Source organism: Solanum stenotomum, chromosome 2 (genome assembly GCF_019186545.1).
Source record: "Solanum stenotomum isolate F172 chromosome 2, ASM1918654v1, whole genome shotgun sequence".
Lineage (NCBI taxonomy): Eukaryota > Viridiplantae > Streptophyta > Magnoliopsida > Solanales > Solanaceae > Solanum > Solanum stenotomum.
This window is the reverse complement of record NC_064283.1, coordinates 63882279-63897897: the sequence shown is the minus strand read 5'-3', so window position 1 is coordinate 63897897 and position 15619 is coordinate 63882279. Positions and strand designations below refer to the sequence as shown.

At 36.2% G+C, this 15619-nt stretch overlaps 1 protein-coding gene across 1 annotated transcript; it reads left to right on the top strand.

The window, feature by feature from the left end:
• The first annotated feature begins 3095 nt into the window (after positions 1–3095).
• LOC125854624 (ABC transporter B family member 6-like) lies at positions 3096–15338 on the top strand. The gene is made up of 11 exons (XM_049534208.1): positions 3096–3894; positions 7478–7532; positions 7615–7790; positions 7869–8069; positions 10350–10609; positions 10696–11006; positions 11097–11317; positions 11406–11746; positions 11937–12730; positions 12880–13121; positions 13460–15338. The coding sequence occupies exons 1-11, from the start codon at positions 3520–3522 to the stop codon at positions 14687–14689; spliced, it is 4206 nt and encodes a 1401-aa protein (XP_049390165.1). The 5' UTR covers positions 3096–3519; the 3' UTR covers positions 14690–15338.
• Positions 15339–15619: the final 281 nt, after the last annotated feature.

Genomic DNA, 15619 nt, shown 5'->3' with positions numbered 1-15619 from the left:
CTATATTCAAAAGTATTGCAATTTTGACCAATATTTTATTGCTTGTTTGGCTAAGCTTCTGTGAAATTTTAAAAAATACACATTTGGAGATTTGAAGTATCTGTCCAAAAATAAAAGATGCTTTTGAGCAACATCACGAATAATTTATTTGATGTTGGGATAAGCTACAAATTAAGAGAAAAAAAAAAAGTTCTTTCACGTCCTATTCATATAAAACAAATTATAATTATCAAATTATCTGTCATTAATTTAAGCCATATGTCTACCCAATAATATATGTAATGTATTTCATAAGTGGAGTTTGTGGAAAGTAAGATGTACGTAGATCTTGTAGGGTAAAGAAGTTGCTTTCGATAGACCCTCTGATCAAAAGAAAAGTTTTTGAAACAAAATTGTAAAAATGATATGACGATTTAAAAAAAAAGCAAGATACAAAGGAATTGAAGCAACACAAAGTAATCCAATTAATTTTTTTAGAGACTACGAGTACGAGAGTGCTCAACTACTTACTAGCTCTATCCTAATCCTTGATCTCCAAATCTTCCTATTTAGGTTCATTTTCTCAGTATTGAAGTTGTTTCATGTCATGTCTACTCATTGTCGTTTTTGGCCTTTTCTATCTTTTCTAACTCTGGTTACAACCAACCTCTTACATTTCCTCCTCATAATTTCGATCTTACCTCGTATAACTTCGTTTTTAATCTCATATGTCGTAGTATGCCAACACTTCTATATGTGCACCCTCATCCATGTTATCCATGTTGTCTTTCATCTTTTGAACGTGAATATTTTTTACTGACCAATACTCTGCCCCACACAATAATATTGATCTAACCAATATTGTTCCCTTTTTTGTTTAACTATATTTATATTGATTAAGACCTTAGTAATATTGAAGTCTTTGATATAAAATTTAAAACTATTTTTCTGTTTATATAAACTAATCATACAATGAACCTTTAAATTAACTTTTTCTTCGTAACACAATCGTCAAAAACTGAAAAACATTTTAAAAGTCACTTAGTCAAATATAATTTATTTATTAAATACTTAAAAAAGAAAATCACCAAATGAATTAGTCAATCATAAACTATTTTCTAAAAATTATTTTCATAACATTGCTGCTATCTTGTTATAGTTTTTAAAAGTAACTACTTAACACTCCTTCTGTCCCAATTTATGTGACACTTTTCATTTTTCGAGAGTTAAATAGTTTAAGTTTGATTGGAAATTTACGCATGGAATCTTCAAATTTTTTGAAATGAAATTTATATATTTGTAAACTACGTAAAAAGTACTATAAGTCACAATAATAAATAATTCAAAATGTAAAAGATTTATAAAAAAACTTACGGTCAAAGATAAACATGTTTGAATCTTGAAATCCGAAAAATACCACGTAAAATGGGACGAAGAGAGTACTAATTTATCATGTTATAGTAATTTAATAAAATAAAATAAATATTATGTAAAATATTTATTTATTTGACGTAAACACTCGATGCTGTCAAAGACGACTTTTAACCAAAAGCTAATAAAAAGACGAAAAAGGGCATTGATTACTTTAGAGGGAACATAGTCTTTTGCATTTGCGCTGGACACAACACAACAAAGCACACAATACATTAATCAAATCATGTGCATATACCACTTGCACCCACCCATGAAAAAAGAAAAGAAAAAGACTTATCAAACTTTCTTCTTTATATATTAGTACTACTTTTTTTTCTTCTATAGATACTCACTATAGAATAAAAAAAAGAATTTCATTAGACAATAATGACTATAACGTTATATAATAATATATTTAGTGTAATTTTTATAAATAAAATTTAAAGAGAATAATGTGTTAGACAATCTTATTTCTATCTTGTGACAGTGAAAGTAAATGTATTATTTTAAAAAAACTATAAGAGTGATAAATAATTACCGATTACTAATAATTTTGCGATTCAAATATAATCTTTTTAAATATATTTCGTTTGTTTGATAATATTGATATATGAATTGCGATTTTAGAAGTATGAAGTTATTCCGTAAAACACAAAAGCATATTTTTTATCAAGCGGGACAGAGTGCGACCCCTGAGCCATGGGGGGTTCTTGCTCATCTCTTGGGGGTTCACATCTGAAAACTTTTCCTCGTCCATTAGCATAGCTAATTTGAATAGGATGAATCAGCCTTAGGAAAAGTAAGCCCCCTTTCCTTGATTGAATTTTGTTTTGCTGCGCCTTGAATCAATCAAAAACCCTTATTGATTTGATTCATCCCATTACATTTATTTGGGTGAGAGGGATGCTGTGAGTCACTGGACTACGAATTTTTCTATTGGTTGATTCTCGAAATTGAAAAAAAAATCGGGTCCAGACCCACAATCATGAATGGCATTAGAGATTGTATCCAAATTTTAACTATTGTGGATTTTGTATTTAATTTTTTTAAGCATTAAACTGATCATATCTTTAAAGTTATTCATAATTTCAATAATTTTTTACATATAAATTTATGTTCTTCAACCAAAATACTAAAATAAGATGAATGAATATCATAATTATTGATCCAACCTTGAATAATACATCTCTCCTAAGAAATATAAATAACAAAAAAAACACAATTCCATTATGTAAGAAGTTAATTTCAGTCATTCTAAATCAAAGTTTCATTTACCTCTCTTTTATTCGATGAAATTTGTACCTACAAGTCTTTTATTTTCACTTTTATATATAATATAACTATTCAAGTATAATATTTTAAACCTAACTTTACAAATAAAGACTACTACAAACAATAAATACCAACACAATATCATTACGTAAGAAGTTAATTCAATTATTTTAAATCAAAATATCATTCACCTCTCTTTTATTTTCGCTCTTTTAGTAACTATTCAATCGTAATATTTTAAACCAAACTTTACCAATAATGACTATGTTATGATGAACAATAAATACCTTTTGAATCTTAATCAAATGATTTAAATTCAAGTAAAAATAAAATAAAATTCCTTTAATAATAAGGTTCTATTTTTTATTTTTTTAAAATCCAAATGTGGAATAATTTTACTTCAAAAACTTGAAAATTGTACAGCGACAGCCACTTTTCCCTTCTACGTTAAAAACTTGAAAAACTCCGACGACCGTTGTCTCCTTTATACGTCGTCGTTTTCAGCCTCCATATATAAACAAAACGCACAACAAAGGGGATTTTCTGTGCCCAGTCAACTCTCTCTCCGCCATTTTTGACCCGACTCAAGCTTTTGAGTTTTCTCTAAGCTCATTTCTGCTATTTCCACTAAATTCAAGTTTCAATTCCTGCTTTTACACTCCCAATTTTCAGTCCAATTTTCAAAATTTTTTGGATCTGAATTCGAATTTCTCATTTTGTGTTTTTTTCTTCAAAACCCTAAATTGCGATGCCGATTTAGGGTTAAGGGTTTTATGATGGCATTGAAGGGGATTGTGTGGTTGATTTAGGGTATAGGGTAAAAAAAGGGTTTTTGATTTTACAGGTAGTTGAAAAATGATGGTACAAAGGGGGTTATTTGGGTGGTCCCCACCTCATATACAGCCGTTAACGCCGGTGTCGGAAGTATCGGAGCCGCCGGAATCTCCTTCTCCTTATACGGATACAGGAGGTGATGCTATGCAGGTTGAGTTAGAGGAGGAGATGGATGCTGATACGGAGGAGATGGAACCTCCGCCAACAGCTGCACCGTTTTCGATGCTGTTTGCTTGTGCGGACCGGTTAGATTGGGTGCTTATGATATTAGGATCAGTTGCTGCAGCTGCACATGGGACTGCTTTGGTGGTTTACTTGCATTACTTTGCTAAGATTATTCAGTTGCTTAGTCATGGTTCTGAATCCGCTGATGATCTATTTGACAGGTTCACTGAGGTAAGCTACAGCTGGATTTTGTTAGTTGTAGTATTCTTAAAGAATTTTTGTTCCATAGATTTACTGAGGTGACTAGAGCTGAATTGTTCATTGACTGTAGCTATTCTTTTTAGAGATTTGTGTGTTCAGATAGTGTTAGAAAACCTCAAATTATGGCGAAATGAAATGGGTTAAAAATGAAGCAAATGAACATTGAATTGTTGTTGCAGTAGCAATCTCTTAATCTGAATTACTTGTGGTGTGTTGCCTTTACTGTCCTAGTGATTGTTGTTTAATGAATAATGCGAAAAGACATGTTTTATTTTTTGTATTAGACTGGAAATGTTTTTCCCTGAGTTATAGAAGAAAGGTTACATAGTGTTAGAGGATCAGGGACGCTGACTAGCTATTGTATTTGCTTCCCCCAGTGTTGTCAGTGTGCTAATCATCTATCAGGAATTAATCATTGAGATGTATATTATAGCTAGTAAGAGGTGATCTGATTTGGAAAGCTGATGTTTGACGGACTCCGACTTCTGTCACGAATTGTACTCCTGCAAGACAATAGTGGAGAAATAGGCAGCAGGTAGATATTGAATTAGTGCTTTTCAATTACAGGTGGTGGTTTATTAGGTGAATTAGTAGTTTCAGCCTGTTATTGTTGTAGTTGGTTGTGCTTTGTGACTTGGTAAGTGCACTCCAGCTGAGGTCTCTTATCAGTTTCCCTTCTGTGTTTGTAAGAGTTGCATATGATTAGTTGGTGTCTTGGTGCTAAATACTCGGCCTTTCAAGCTATTGAAATCAGCAGGCTTTTCAAGTTAGGCTATTGATCCCACTTTAAAAGCAAGTCATTGTGTAACTGTAAATCCTCCATTAGATGCCTGTGAATGGATATAAGCTTCCATACGGTTTCCACACCTGGCTGGTAAAGAGTGACCTTGTTTAGCATAAACCACTCTTTTATCCATTCCCACATTTCCTAGAATTTACTTTTTTATGTTGCAGCAGGCCACAGAAGACATTTGCCTCTGGATTTAATCTTGAGAGTTTGACGAAAACGAGCCAATTCTAGGTTGGAAGTGTTTCACTTCATGTTATGTGCATTAATCTAAAAGGCATTGTGTTTCTGTTGCATTTCAAACTTTTAAATATATACAGAAAGAAGGATGGACAACCATTGGATCTTGCAAAAAGATGAATGTGGGGCATCAAGTTCCTAATAGTATTCCTGGACTGAGCTTTGGTGTGCCCAATCATTTTCAAAAAGTTAGTGTGCTGTAGAGTTTCATTAAATCTTTTGGAAACGGATGAATTTGAGCTTTCTCATGTGATTTTGTTATTAGTAACTGCAAAAGTCAACTAAAGTAACCGAATTTGCATCTCTCAAAAGAATCCCTTTGTATGTGACATCTTCATCTCTGGCTTGTCAAAATAAGAGTAACATGTGCATCTCTGTCTATAAATGCCCATGTGCATTTTCTTGGAAAGGAGAAGTTTGGTAAATTGGGAGGTATTGTTTTTGCTGAAGTAGATTTTTTTAGAGACAGGTCAGACTAATGGTGAAGTACTGCTCTTACTGAACTGTATAAAACCAAATAACACACCATGGAATTATAATAACATCGACTAGGGAGATACTCTCTCCAAAAGAATGGCGTGGTTTGCAGTAGGTCAACATAGCCAAGGGTGCGTCCTAATGGTCAATGAAGTTGGAGTAGAACCATGAGGTCTCTAGTATAAATTCCAACTGAGGAGAAAAATACTAGGTGATTTTTTCTCATATGCCTAAGCCTTTGTGGGTGGTGGGAGTTAACATACAACAACCACAACATTCCCAGTGAAATCCCACAAGTGGGGTCTGGGGAGGGTAGAATGTACGCGGTCCTTATCACTACCGGGAGGTAGAGAAGTTGTTTTTGAGAGACCCTCGGCTCAAGTGAAGAAGGAGACGATGACAGAAATATAGTGAGTTACAAGGAAATGGTGCAAAGTCTACCCGAAGGTAGCAAAGACAACAACAAAATAATGTGATAATCGAAACCCAATAAACAATATACTAGGATAAGTTATTGAAAATAAAAATAAACAATGCTAAATATCAAAAACAAGAACTACAATAATACAACTAGTACAATGGCGAACACCAACCCCTTTAAGCAAGACAACACTACACGACCTACTAACCAGCTATCTTAATACGTGTCCTCCACACCTTCCTATTTAAGGTCATGTCCTCAATGACATGAAGTTGCGTCATATCTTGTCTTATCACCTCTCCCCAATACTCTCTTGGCCTACCTTTGTCTCTCCTCGTACCCTTTATAACCAACCTATCGCACCTACTCACTGCTGCGTCTCTCCTCTTCATATGTCCAAACTATTTAAGTTGCGCTTCCCTCATCTTATCCATCACGGAGGCCCCTCCTAACTTATCCCGAATATCCTCATTTCTAATATTATCACTCCTAATATGACCACAAATCCACCTCAACATCCTCATCTCTACAACATACATCTTCTAAACATGGGAATTTTTGTTTGGCTAATACTCCGCTCCATACAACAATGTCGGTCAAATCACCATTATGTAGAACTTACCTTCTATGTTGCTTGGACACTTCAAAAATGTCAACGGGTGTGTGTCAAATTTGTCAAAAGTCGTGTATTTTTGGAGAATCTGACACGGGTGCGGCATCAAAAGTGAAGAGTCCGCTCAACTGAGCTTACCTTTGAGATTCAATGGTACCTTTTTATCACACAACCGAAACTCTCCAAAGTTTGTCTCCACACATCTAACTTAGCATTAACTCCATTACACGTCTCATCAATTAGTATTATCTCATTCACAAATAATTGAGGTGCGCACAAGATGACTCGAACACCACCATCTTTAAAAAAGTACAAGGATCAACTCATCTAATTCCGTGAGCAAAGCGACATAAGCATCTTGGACATGTTCATTGACCCCAACTTGGTGTATATCTTGATTGATTTTTCTATAAGATAAAATACATTTGGAAACTACAAAAAGGAGTACAAGGAATCACTATTTTTATTTTTCAAATAGGTAATGTTATTTTTATCGACTAACATGAGAATCTTTTGCATTAATGGTTTTCCATTTAACGTTTTAGCAATCTGTATGTTTACAAGTTTATTTGCATTCCTTAGAGATCTGTAGTTGAATCAATCTTGCCCATTAGATTTTATTGCATGTAATTGGTGCCCAAATTCTTTGAAGGTCTTCAAATGATAGTCTTAATGTTGTAAAAAAAAGAAGCAGAAAAAAAAGGAGAGGTATGTTTCTTTAGTGTAGTTGGTTCCTGACTTCCTGTTGATCTAGTCATGTAAGAGCTCTACTCGTTGGCATTTGGTACCTGACCATCAAATGGAAAATGAAGATGGAGAGAGAGAGTACTTCTTTCCAAAAGCCCCCAGGAAGATGGTAAAAGAGAGGGTGATTTGTTGTACTTGCAAGCCACACTTGATGATGATAGTTATTTTGAATTTTTTTTCTCTTGGTCTTTGTTATAATTGTTTGTGATATTTAACCAAGAATTTTTTTAACAGTTACGTTACCTAACAAAGATCACATTTTTCACAGCTTGCCTTGATCATCCTATATATTGCTGGGGGTGTTTTTGTTGCTGGTTGGATTGGTAAGCTAAAATTGCTCAAGTTTTATTATTGTCCATTTAAAGTTTCTCTTATCATTTGTTTTAATTAATTTCTTTCTGATAGAGGTATCATGTTGGATTCTTACCGGAGAACGGCAGACTGCGGTGATCAGATCAAGATATGTTCAAGTATTACTAAATCAAGATATGAGTTTTTTTGATACCTATGGAAACAATGGAGACATTGTGAGCCAAGTTTTGAGTGATGTGCTACTTATTCAATCTGCTCTTAGTGAAAAAGTATGTTCAGCCTTCTTTATCTTCTTTGCTTGACTTTGACAATGGCTTCTCACCTTTATCTTAACGGTGCTATGACAGGTTGGGAATTATATTCATAACATGGCTACTTTTTTCAGTGGCCTTGTTATTGGATTTGTCAATTGCTGGCAAATTGCCCTTATAACTTTAGCAACTGGCCCTTTTATTGTCGCAGCTGGGGGGATATCAAATATATTTCTTCATAGACTTGCAGAGAACATTCAGGATGCATATGCTGAAGCAGCAAGTATAGCTGAACAGGTCTGGTTTTCTCCATTATTGATCTGATTCTCCCATTTGGGAACTTCATGAAACTCTTGCTCTTTGTAGTGTAATTTAATATTTATTAACGTGTGAGCTTTTAGCAATCAATGATGATTTGTGATTCTTTATACTCACTTAATGTAACTCTGTAGATCAGTTTCAAAATAAAAAATAAAAAATGTAACTATGTAGATGAATGGCATTGTTTACATAATCTTCGGTTGGATCAGTGCTAACAGTAGAAGCATTCCACAACCCCCCCCCAAAAAAAAAAAGAAAAAAAGAGAGATGAAAGGAAAAGCAGAAAAGAACTAAGAATTCTGTACTTCCCTTTTTAACACTGTAGACAATAAATAGCAATCTGTTCCTGAAGGACTGTGATGCCTTTTTTCACTTGTTTTTCTATAATAAAGAATAAGGATCTTTTCAACATGAATATGCGCTAAGTAACGGAAATATGGGAGGAACGGGCAATCATCAATAATTCTCTTGAAGACAAGTAGAGGAAAGTGTTCTTCCTTCTCTTCAACTCTGCTTACATAAAATGACGGTAATACCCAAGTATTTATAGGAGTTCTTCTAACATGTACTTAGTCTAGTACATGTGTCATAATTCAATTATTGACCTTTTTCCTTTCCGTATTCATGTTTAAAATCTTACCTGCATTCATACATTAAATTCTTTTCATGCTAGTTATCTTCTAGTACCCCCTTTAGACACGATTTATCACTCCAAGAGATGTTGTGGAAGATGTTAATCTTTAGGTGGAGATAACAACAACTTGGTGACCTCAATTTCCTTCTCGATTCTTTCTCTTCCTCATCCTCATCTGCAGCTTCTTTGATGCAAGCACACTTATCATCTTTTTCCTTTAAGAAAACCAATGCTTGTTCGATGATACTTGTTTCGTTTTCTTCAGGATTTCCTCATCTGCTTGCAAAAACCCTGTAAGTTCTGTTATGGTATCTTGGAATCAATATCCCTGGACTTTTTAGTAGCGACAATAACATAACTAAATCTTGAAGTCAGAGATTGTCGGTATTCTGCAATGAACCCCTTCATTCGAGTCATCTCCATATATTCTCTTCATCATCATCCTTATCTGTTCTTGAACTACAGAGAAAGAAATCTTCTAAAATATCTCGTCATCAATTCTTGCTAGATGCAAGTGGGGATTTTCTTATCAATCATTCTCATGGGCCATGGCATTGACATCATCTGATACTTCTACTGAAGATCCGTTATCGTATAGCTACTCCATAAGCATCTACTTTGTCATGGTTGACCCTCTTGTCCCCCTTCTCGTCAAAATAATCCTTCAAAGTTAAAACTTTTGAAATCTTGTAGTTCTATTAGTCTGGTGCTTCTCTAGCTCAGCATCCTCATACCTATAATATAGCTAATTTGATCCACATTCATTTCAATTTGAGGTTTCAGTTTTTATTTTTTATTTTTATATTCCCACTTATCTCTCAAGAGAATCGGCTCTGATGCCAAATGTTGAGAAATTTGAGGAGCACATTCAAGTCACTGACTTTCTCTAGAAAACAAGTGGGAGGAAAGTAGTTTTCCTTACTTCTCTCAGCTCGTCTAGTATATTTTTTTAACCTTTATAAAAAAAATACAAGGTATCTAGGTACTATTTTTTTTTGATAACCGAGAAATCCGTCTATGATCCGCCCCGAGGTATCTAGGTACTTATAGGATATCTTCTAATATTTACCAAGTCTAATACATGTATCAAAACTTTATACTAGAATTTCCCCTTCCCAAATACATGTACAATATCCTACACACATACTTGCATTAATTTCGTAAACATAAAAAAGGGGGCAGCTCGGTGCACAAAGTAATTCCATAATACATGAATTGAATGTATTCATGTACAAGAAGATTAGTCAAGAAGTTTATTAGCAGTAGGCACACACACCAGTAGAGAGTCTTCCTGTGGGAAGTAACTAAAAATGGTTTTCAATTAAGTTGCTTTCTGTTATCTCCCAATGTCCATCATCTACATAAAACAGCAAAGCCATGATTCTGTCATTGATAAAAATTTACTCTTCAACCATGCTATGCCTTCATAGATGAAGCTGAATATATAGATGAATTGAGTTGTCAGCTACCAATAATGTACTTCTACATAACATAACATATTTCACGATGTTCAAGGAATGATGTATTGGTCTCTGTATGAATCAGCTAGAGTTACAGATATTTGGATCTGAATTTAAATGCCTATGGAGAGTTTCCTTCAACTTCCCTTTCATATGATGCAGGCAGTTTCTTATATTAGGACATTGTATGCATTCACAAATGAAACTTTGGCCAAGTATTCATATGCTACCTCGCTACAAGCTACACTGAGGTACGGTATATTAATAAGTCTTGTGCAAGGACTTGGACTTGGCTTCACATACGGGCTTGCAATTTGTTCCTGTGCCTTGCAACTGTGGGTTGGAAGATTCCTGGTCACACATGGAAAAGCTCATGGCGGTGAAGTTGTTACAGCTCTTTTTGCTGTAATTCTAAGTGGCCTGTGAGTATCTCTTTCACACATCTTACCCTCCTCCCTCATATGTCGTACTAAAGTAATGCAATCCACCAATTCCTATATTGATACAGTGGGCTGAATCAAGCAGCAACAAACTTTTACTCTTTTGAACAAGGGAGAATTGCAGCTTATAGGCTATTTGAGATGATCAGTCGTTCGTCCTCCGTTGCTAATAATGAAGGAACCACCCTTCCTTCTGTGCAAGGAAACATTGAGTTCCGAAATGTATATTTCAGCTACCTCTCTCGCCCTGAAATTCCTATCTTGAGTGGATTTTATCTCACTGTACCTGCTAAAAAGGCTGTAGCCCTTGTTGGCAGAAATGGTTCCGGCAAAAGTAGTATTATACCACTTATGGAGCGGTTTTACGATCCTACATTAGGTAATATTACCATTTAAGTTCTCTTCCGTGGGTTGCATATTCCTTAAAGCAAGCTAAAAATATGATATTCTACTTATATATTACTTGCAGGGGAAGTCCTGTTAGATGGGGAAAACATTAAAAACCTGAAGCTGGAATGGCTGAGAAGCCGAATTGGCTTAGTCACCCAGGAACCTGCCTTGCTAAGTCTGAGCATCAGAGATAACATTGCTTATGGACGAGATGCTTCTTCAGATCAAATTGAAGAAGCTGCGAAAATAGCACATGCCCATACGTTTATTAGCTCACTGGAGGGAGGATATGAGACTCAGGTATCTTGCAGTTGTCACAGTTCTTTCATATGTTCGACTGTTTTGCCTTTTCTGATGCTTAACTTTTCCTACTTAATATTTCTTGTAGGTGGGTAGGACTGGTCTAACTTTGACCGAAGAGCAAAAAATTAAACTTTCTGTTGCTAGGGCTGTTCTTTCGAGTCCTTCTATCCTTCTTCTTGATGAAGTTACTGGTGGACTTGATTTTGAAGCTGAGAGATCTGTTCAGGGAGCGCTGGATCTCCTCATGTTGGGAAGATCAACTATAATAATAGCAAGGAGACTTAGTCTTATCCGAAATGCTGATTACATTGCCGTGATGGAGGAAGGCCAATTAGTTGAAATGGGAACACATGATGAACTGATAGCACTGGATGGCCTCTATGCCGAGCTTCTTAAATGTGAAGAAGCAGCAAAACTCCCTCGCAGGTGCGGTACATGACTCGACTGAGCACTTGGATGATTATTGTGTTATAAGTGTTTGCTATAGCTTTGCATTACAAGGTTACTTGGTGATAAATAAGTCCCCGTTTTTCCCAAAAATTATCCTTGTAGTTTGTTTTCTGGTTTTAGATTAATTACTGATACTTAGTTACATGCTTTCGCTCACATCATTCAGGATGCCAATGAGAAACCACAAGGGGACTGCAGTGTTTCAAGTTGAAAAAGATTCTTCAGCTAGTCATAGCTTCCAAGAACCTTCTTCTCCAAAGATGATGAAATCACCATCTCTTCAAAGGGTTTCTGGTGCCCATGCATTTTGGGCAGCAGATGTTACATTTAGTTCTCAAGAATCTCCCCACAACCGTAGCCCGCCACCGGAGCAAATGGTTGAGAATGGTATGCCCTTGGATTCAGCTGATAAAGAACCATCAATAAGAAGGCAGGATAGCTTTGAGATGAGACTGCCAGAGCTTCCTAAGATTGACGTTCAATCTGCAAATCGGAAGTTGTCCAACAATTCCGATCCCGAATCACCTGTCTCACCACTCTTGACATCTGATCCCAAAAATGAGCGTTCTCACTCACAAACTTTTAGTCGTCCTAACAGTGAGTTTGATGACTTTCCTAATACATCCAAAGAAACAAAGGATACAGAGAATCGAGAACCACCATCCTTCTGGAGACTTGTTGAGCTTAGCCTTGCAGAGTGGCTTTATGCTCTACTAGGGAGCACGGGTGCTGCAATATTTGGTTCCTTTAATCCCCTATTGGCCTATGTCATTGCATTGATTGTAACAGCATATTACACAGCAGATGATAAGCATCACTTACGGCGAGATGTTGACAGGTGGTGCCTCATCATTGCCTGTATGGGTGTAGTGACTGTATTTGCCAATTTTCTGCAGCATTTCTATTTTGGTATAATGGGAGAGAAAATGACTGAGCGAGTTCGGAGGATGATGTTTTCTGGTAATGACTAATTTCAATTAGTAACTGTTCCTTTCATAGTTTGTTTTGTTTTACATTTGTACTAGTGTAAATATATGCACTTATAATGATCATAATTAGTTGTCTCATGAATACTGCTGCTTTTTTCTGATGTTGTCGTTCTTCAACAGCAATGCTTCGCAATGAAGTCGGGTGGTTTGACGAGGAGGAGAATAGTGCTGATAATCTATCAATGCGCTTGGCAAATGATGCTACATTTGTGCGTGCTGCTTTCAGCAATCGCCTGTCCATATTCATACAAGATACTTCAGCTGTTATTGTGGCTATTCTTATTGGGATGCTACTTCAGTGGCGGTTGGCACTCGTGGCATTAGCCACTCTTCCTATTCTTACCGTGTCTGCTGTTGCGCAGGTTTGTTTTATTTGTAGAATGTCACAACTTAGTCACTTATTCATGCACAGCAGAAAAGTGTATTTCATATTTTTATAGCAAGCTTATCTTAAAACATTCTGAGCTGACTTTCCTTGAAGAAACCAGATTGTCTTTTTGTCTTCTTCTTTCCTATTCCCATAAAACAATAAAATTGGTTTTGTAGAGTTCCGGTCCTGCAAAAAGGCTTGTTAAAAAGTTAGTGTAGTTTATGGCAATCAGTTTTTCTAATTACCATCTCTTCGCTCAAGTTTAAGAACTTCTCAATATTCGTAGTCCTTTCTACCAGGCACTCACTTGGATCTGAACTTAATTTGCAGAAATTGTGGCTTGCTGGTTTGTCAAAGGGTATTCAGGAGATGCACAGGAAGGCATCGTTGGTCCTTGAGGATGCTGTTAGAAATATCTATACAGTTGTAGCATTCTGTGCTGGTGATAAGGTAATGGAGCTCTACAGGTCGCAACTGCAGAAGATATTTACGAAAAGCTTCCTCCATGGTGTGGCAATTGGTTTTGCTTTTGGCTTTTCACAGTTTCTTCTTTTTGGTTGCAATGCTCTTCTCCTTTGGTATACTGCACTCACTGTAAAGAATAAGCACGTGAATCTAACTACAGCGCTCAAGGCGTTCATGGTGTTCTCATTTGCATCTTTTGCACTTGTTGAGCCTTTTGGGTTGGCTCCATATATTCTCAAAAGAAGAAAATCTCTGACCTCAGTATTCGAAATAATTGACCGAGCACCAAAGATTGATCCAGATGACAACTCGGCCTTAAAACCGCCAAATGTCTATGGAAGTATTGAGTTGAAAAACATTGATTTCTCATATCCATCTCGACCAGAAGTCCTGGTACTGAGCAATTTCACTCTAAAAGTCAACGGAGGGCAAACTGTAGCTGTGGTAGGTGTTTCTGGCTCAGGAAAGAGCACAATTATATCTTTAATAGAGAGGTTTTATGACCCTGTTGCTGGTCAGGTTTTACTTGATGGCCGTGATTTAAAGACATACAATTTACGATGGTTGAGGAACCATTTAGGACTTGTTCAGCAGGAACCAATTATCTTTTCAACCACCATTAGGGAAAACATAATCTATGCAAGGCACAATGCTAGTGAAGCTGAGATGAAAGAAGCCGCTAGAATAGCAAATGCTCATCATTTCATCAGCAGTTTGCCTCATGGTTATGACACACATGTTGGGATGAGGGGGGTAGATCTGACTCCTGGGCAGAAGCAAAGAATTGCAATAGCTCGTGTTGTTCTGAAGAATGCACCTATTCTGTTATTGGACGAAGCAAGCTCCTCCATTGAATCTGAGTCGAGCCGAGTGATACAAGAGGCTCTTGATACTCTAATCATGGGGAACAAGACAACTATTTTAATTGCCCACCGAGCTGCCATGATGAGGCATGTTGACAACATAGTTGTACTTAATGGAGGGAGGATTGTTGAGGAAGGTACCCATGATACACTGATGTCAAAAAATGGTTTGTATGTCCGCCTGATGCAACCTCACTTTGGGAAGGGATTGCGTCAGCATAGACTTGTTTAAAAACAGAAGCAATGCAACTGAAGATACTTCTCATTTTCAATGAAGCTGGGAATGGTAGCAGATTCAAATGTCCAAATCCTTTGTGTAAAATGCCAGCTTCAAACTGGAAAGATCAAGCAAAGACAGAATGATGAGGATTTCTAACACTTTGTTTGCTGTTGATTATCACGTTTGGGCAGTGAAACTTCGTATGTAATTAGACTGATGCGTTGTTCAAATTGATATCGAGGATGATAGGATGTCAGGACTAGAACCATATTCTTTTGGAGGCAGGCCGGTTGTGTAGATCAGGATTATGCTCCGTCTCCTGATGGTATATTGATTTGTTAATTATAGAGTGGAATGAGTAGCCATAGCTTTGATCAGGCGGAGATTCTTCATTTTCTTCTGTATTCGTTCTTCCTTTCGGGTTGTGTTGCGTGTGTAGTGTGTTGTAGTCGAGTCAAGTGCTGTTCATTTTTTTCGTGCCAAAATCCCCCTCCACTTTTCTGCTGTATATTTTTTCTTACATGGAAGCCATAGAGATGATTTCAGCATCATTTTCTGCATGTATAAATGTGTTACAAATTTGGTCTTTTGGAGTACTTAAGTTTTGGTTTGTGAAGATGCATAATGTTGTATAACAATGTTAGAATGAGGTAAATTAGTACACTTGAGCCACTAATTTTACCAAAAAATGTATATGTCATCTCACAAATCATCTGTGCTTGCTACTCAGTTACATTGATGGCCATAAATGACATTCTCGTAAGTCTGTTGTTACCTCGGTTACATTAGATATGATAAAATTAACTTGTGAAAATATAATCTGTCCAACCCACTGTTTAAATTCAGGCCAATGATGTCCCTCACTAACATTTGTATGTGCATTTTGCATATTTTTGGCATTCCTAGAAGGGAAAAAGGACAAATATACCCTTGAACTATCGT

Coding starts and splice junctions, on each gene's coding strand:
- LOC125854624 (XM_049534208.1), top strand. CDS start 3,520: ATGATGGTACAAAGGGGGTTATTTGGGTGGTCCCCACCTCATATACAG. Junction 7,791..7,868: donor AATCTGCTCTTAGTGAAAAA/GTATGTTCAGCC, acceptor GTGCTATGACAG/GTTGGGAATTATATTCATAA. Junction 8,070..10,349: donor CAGCAAGTATAGCTGAACAG/GTCTGGTTTTCT, acceptor CATATGATGCAG/GCAGTTTCTTATATTAGGAC.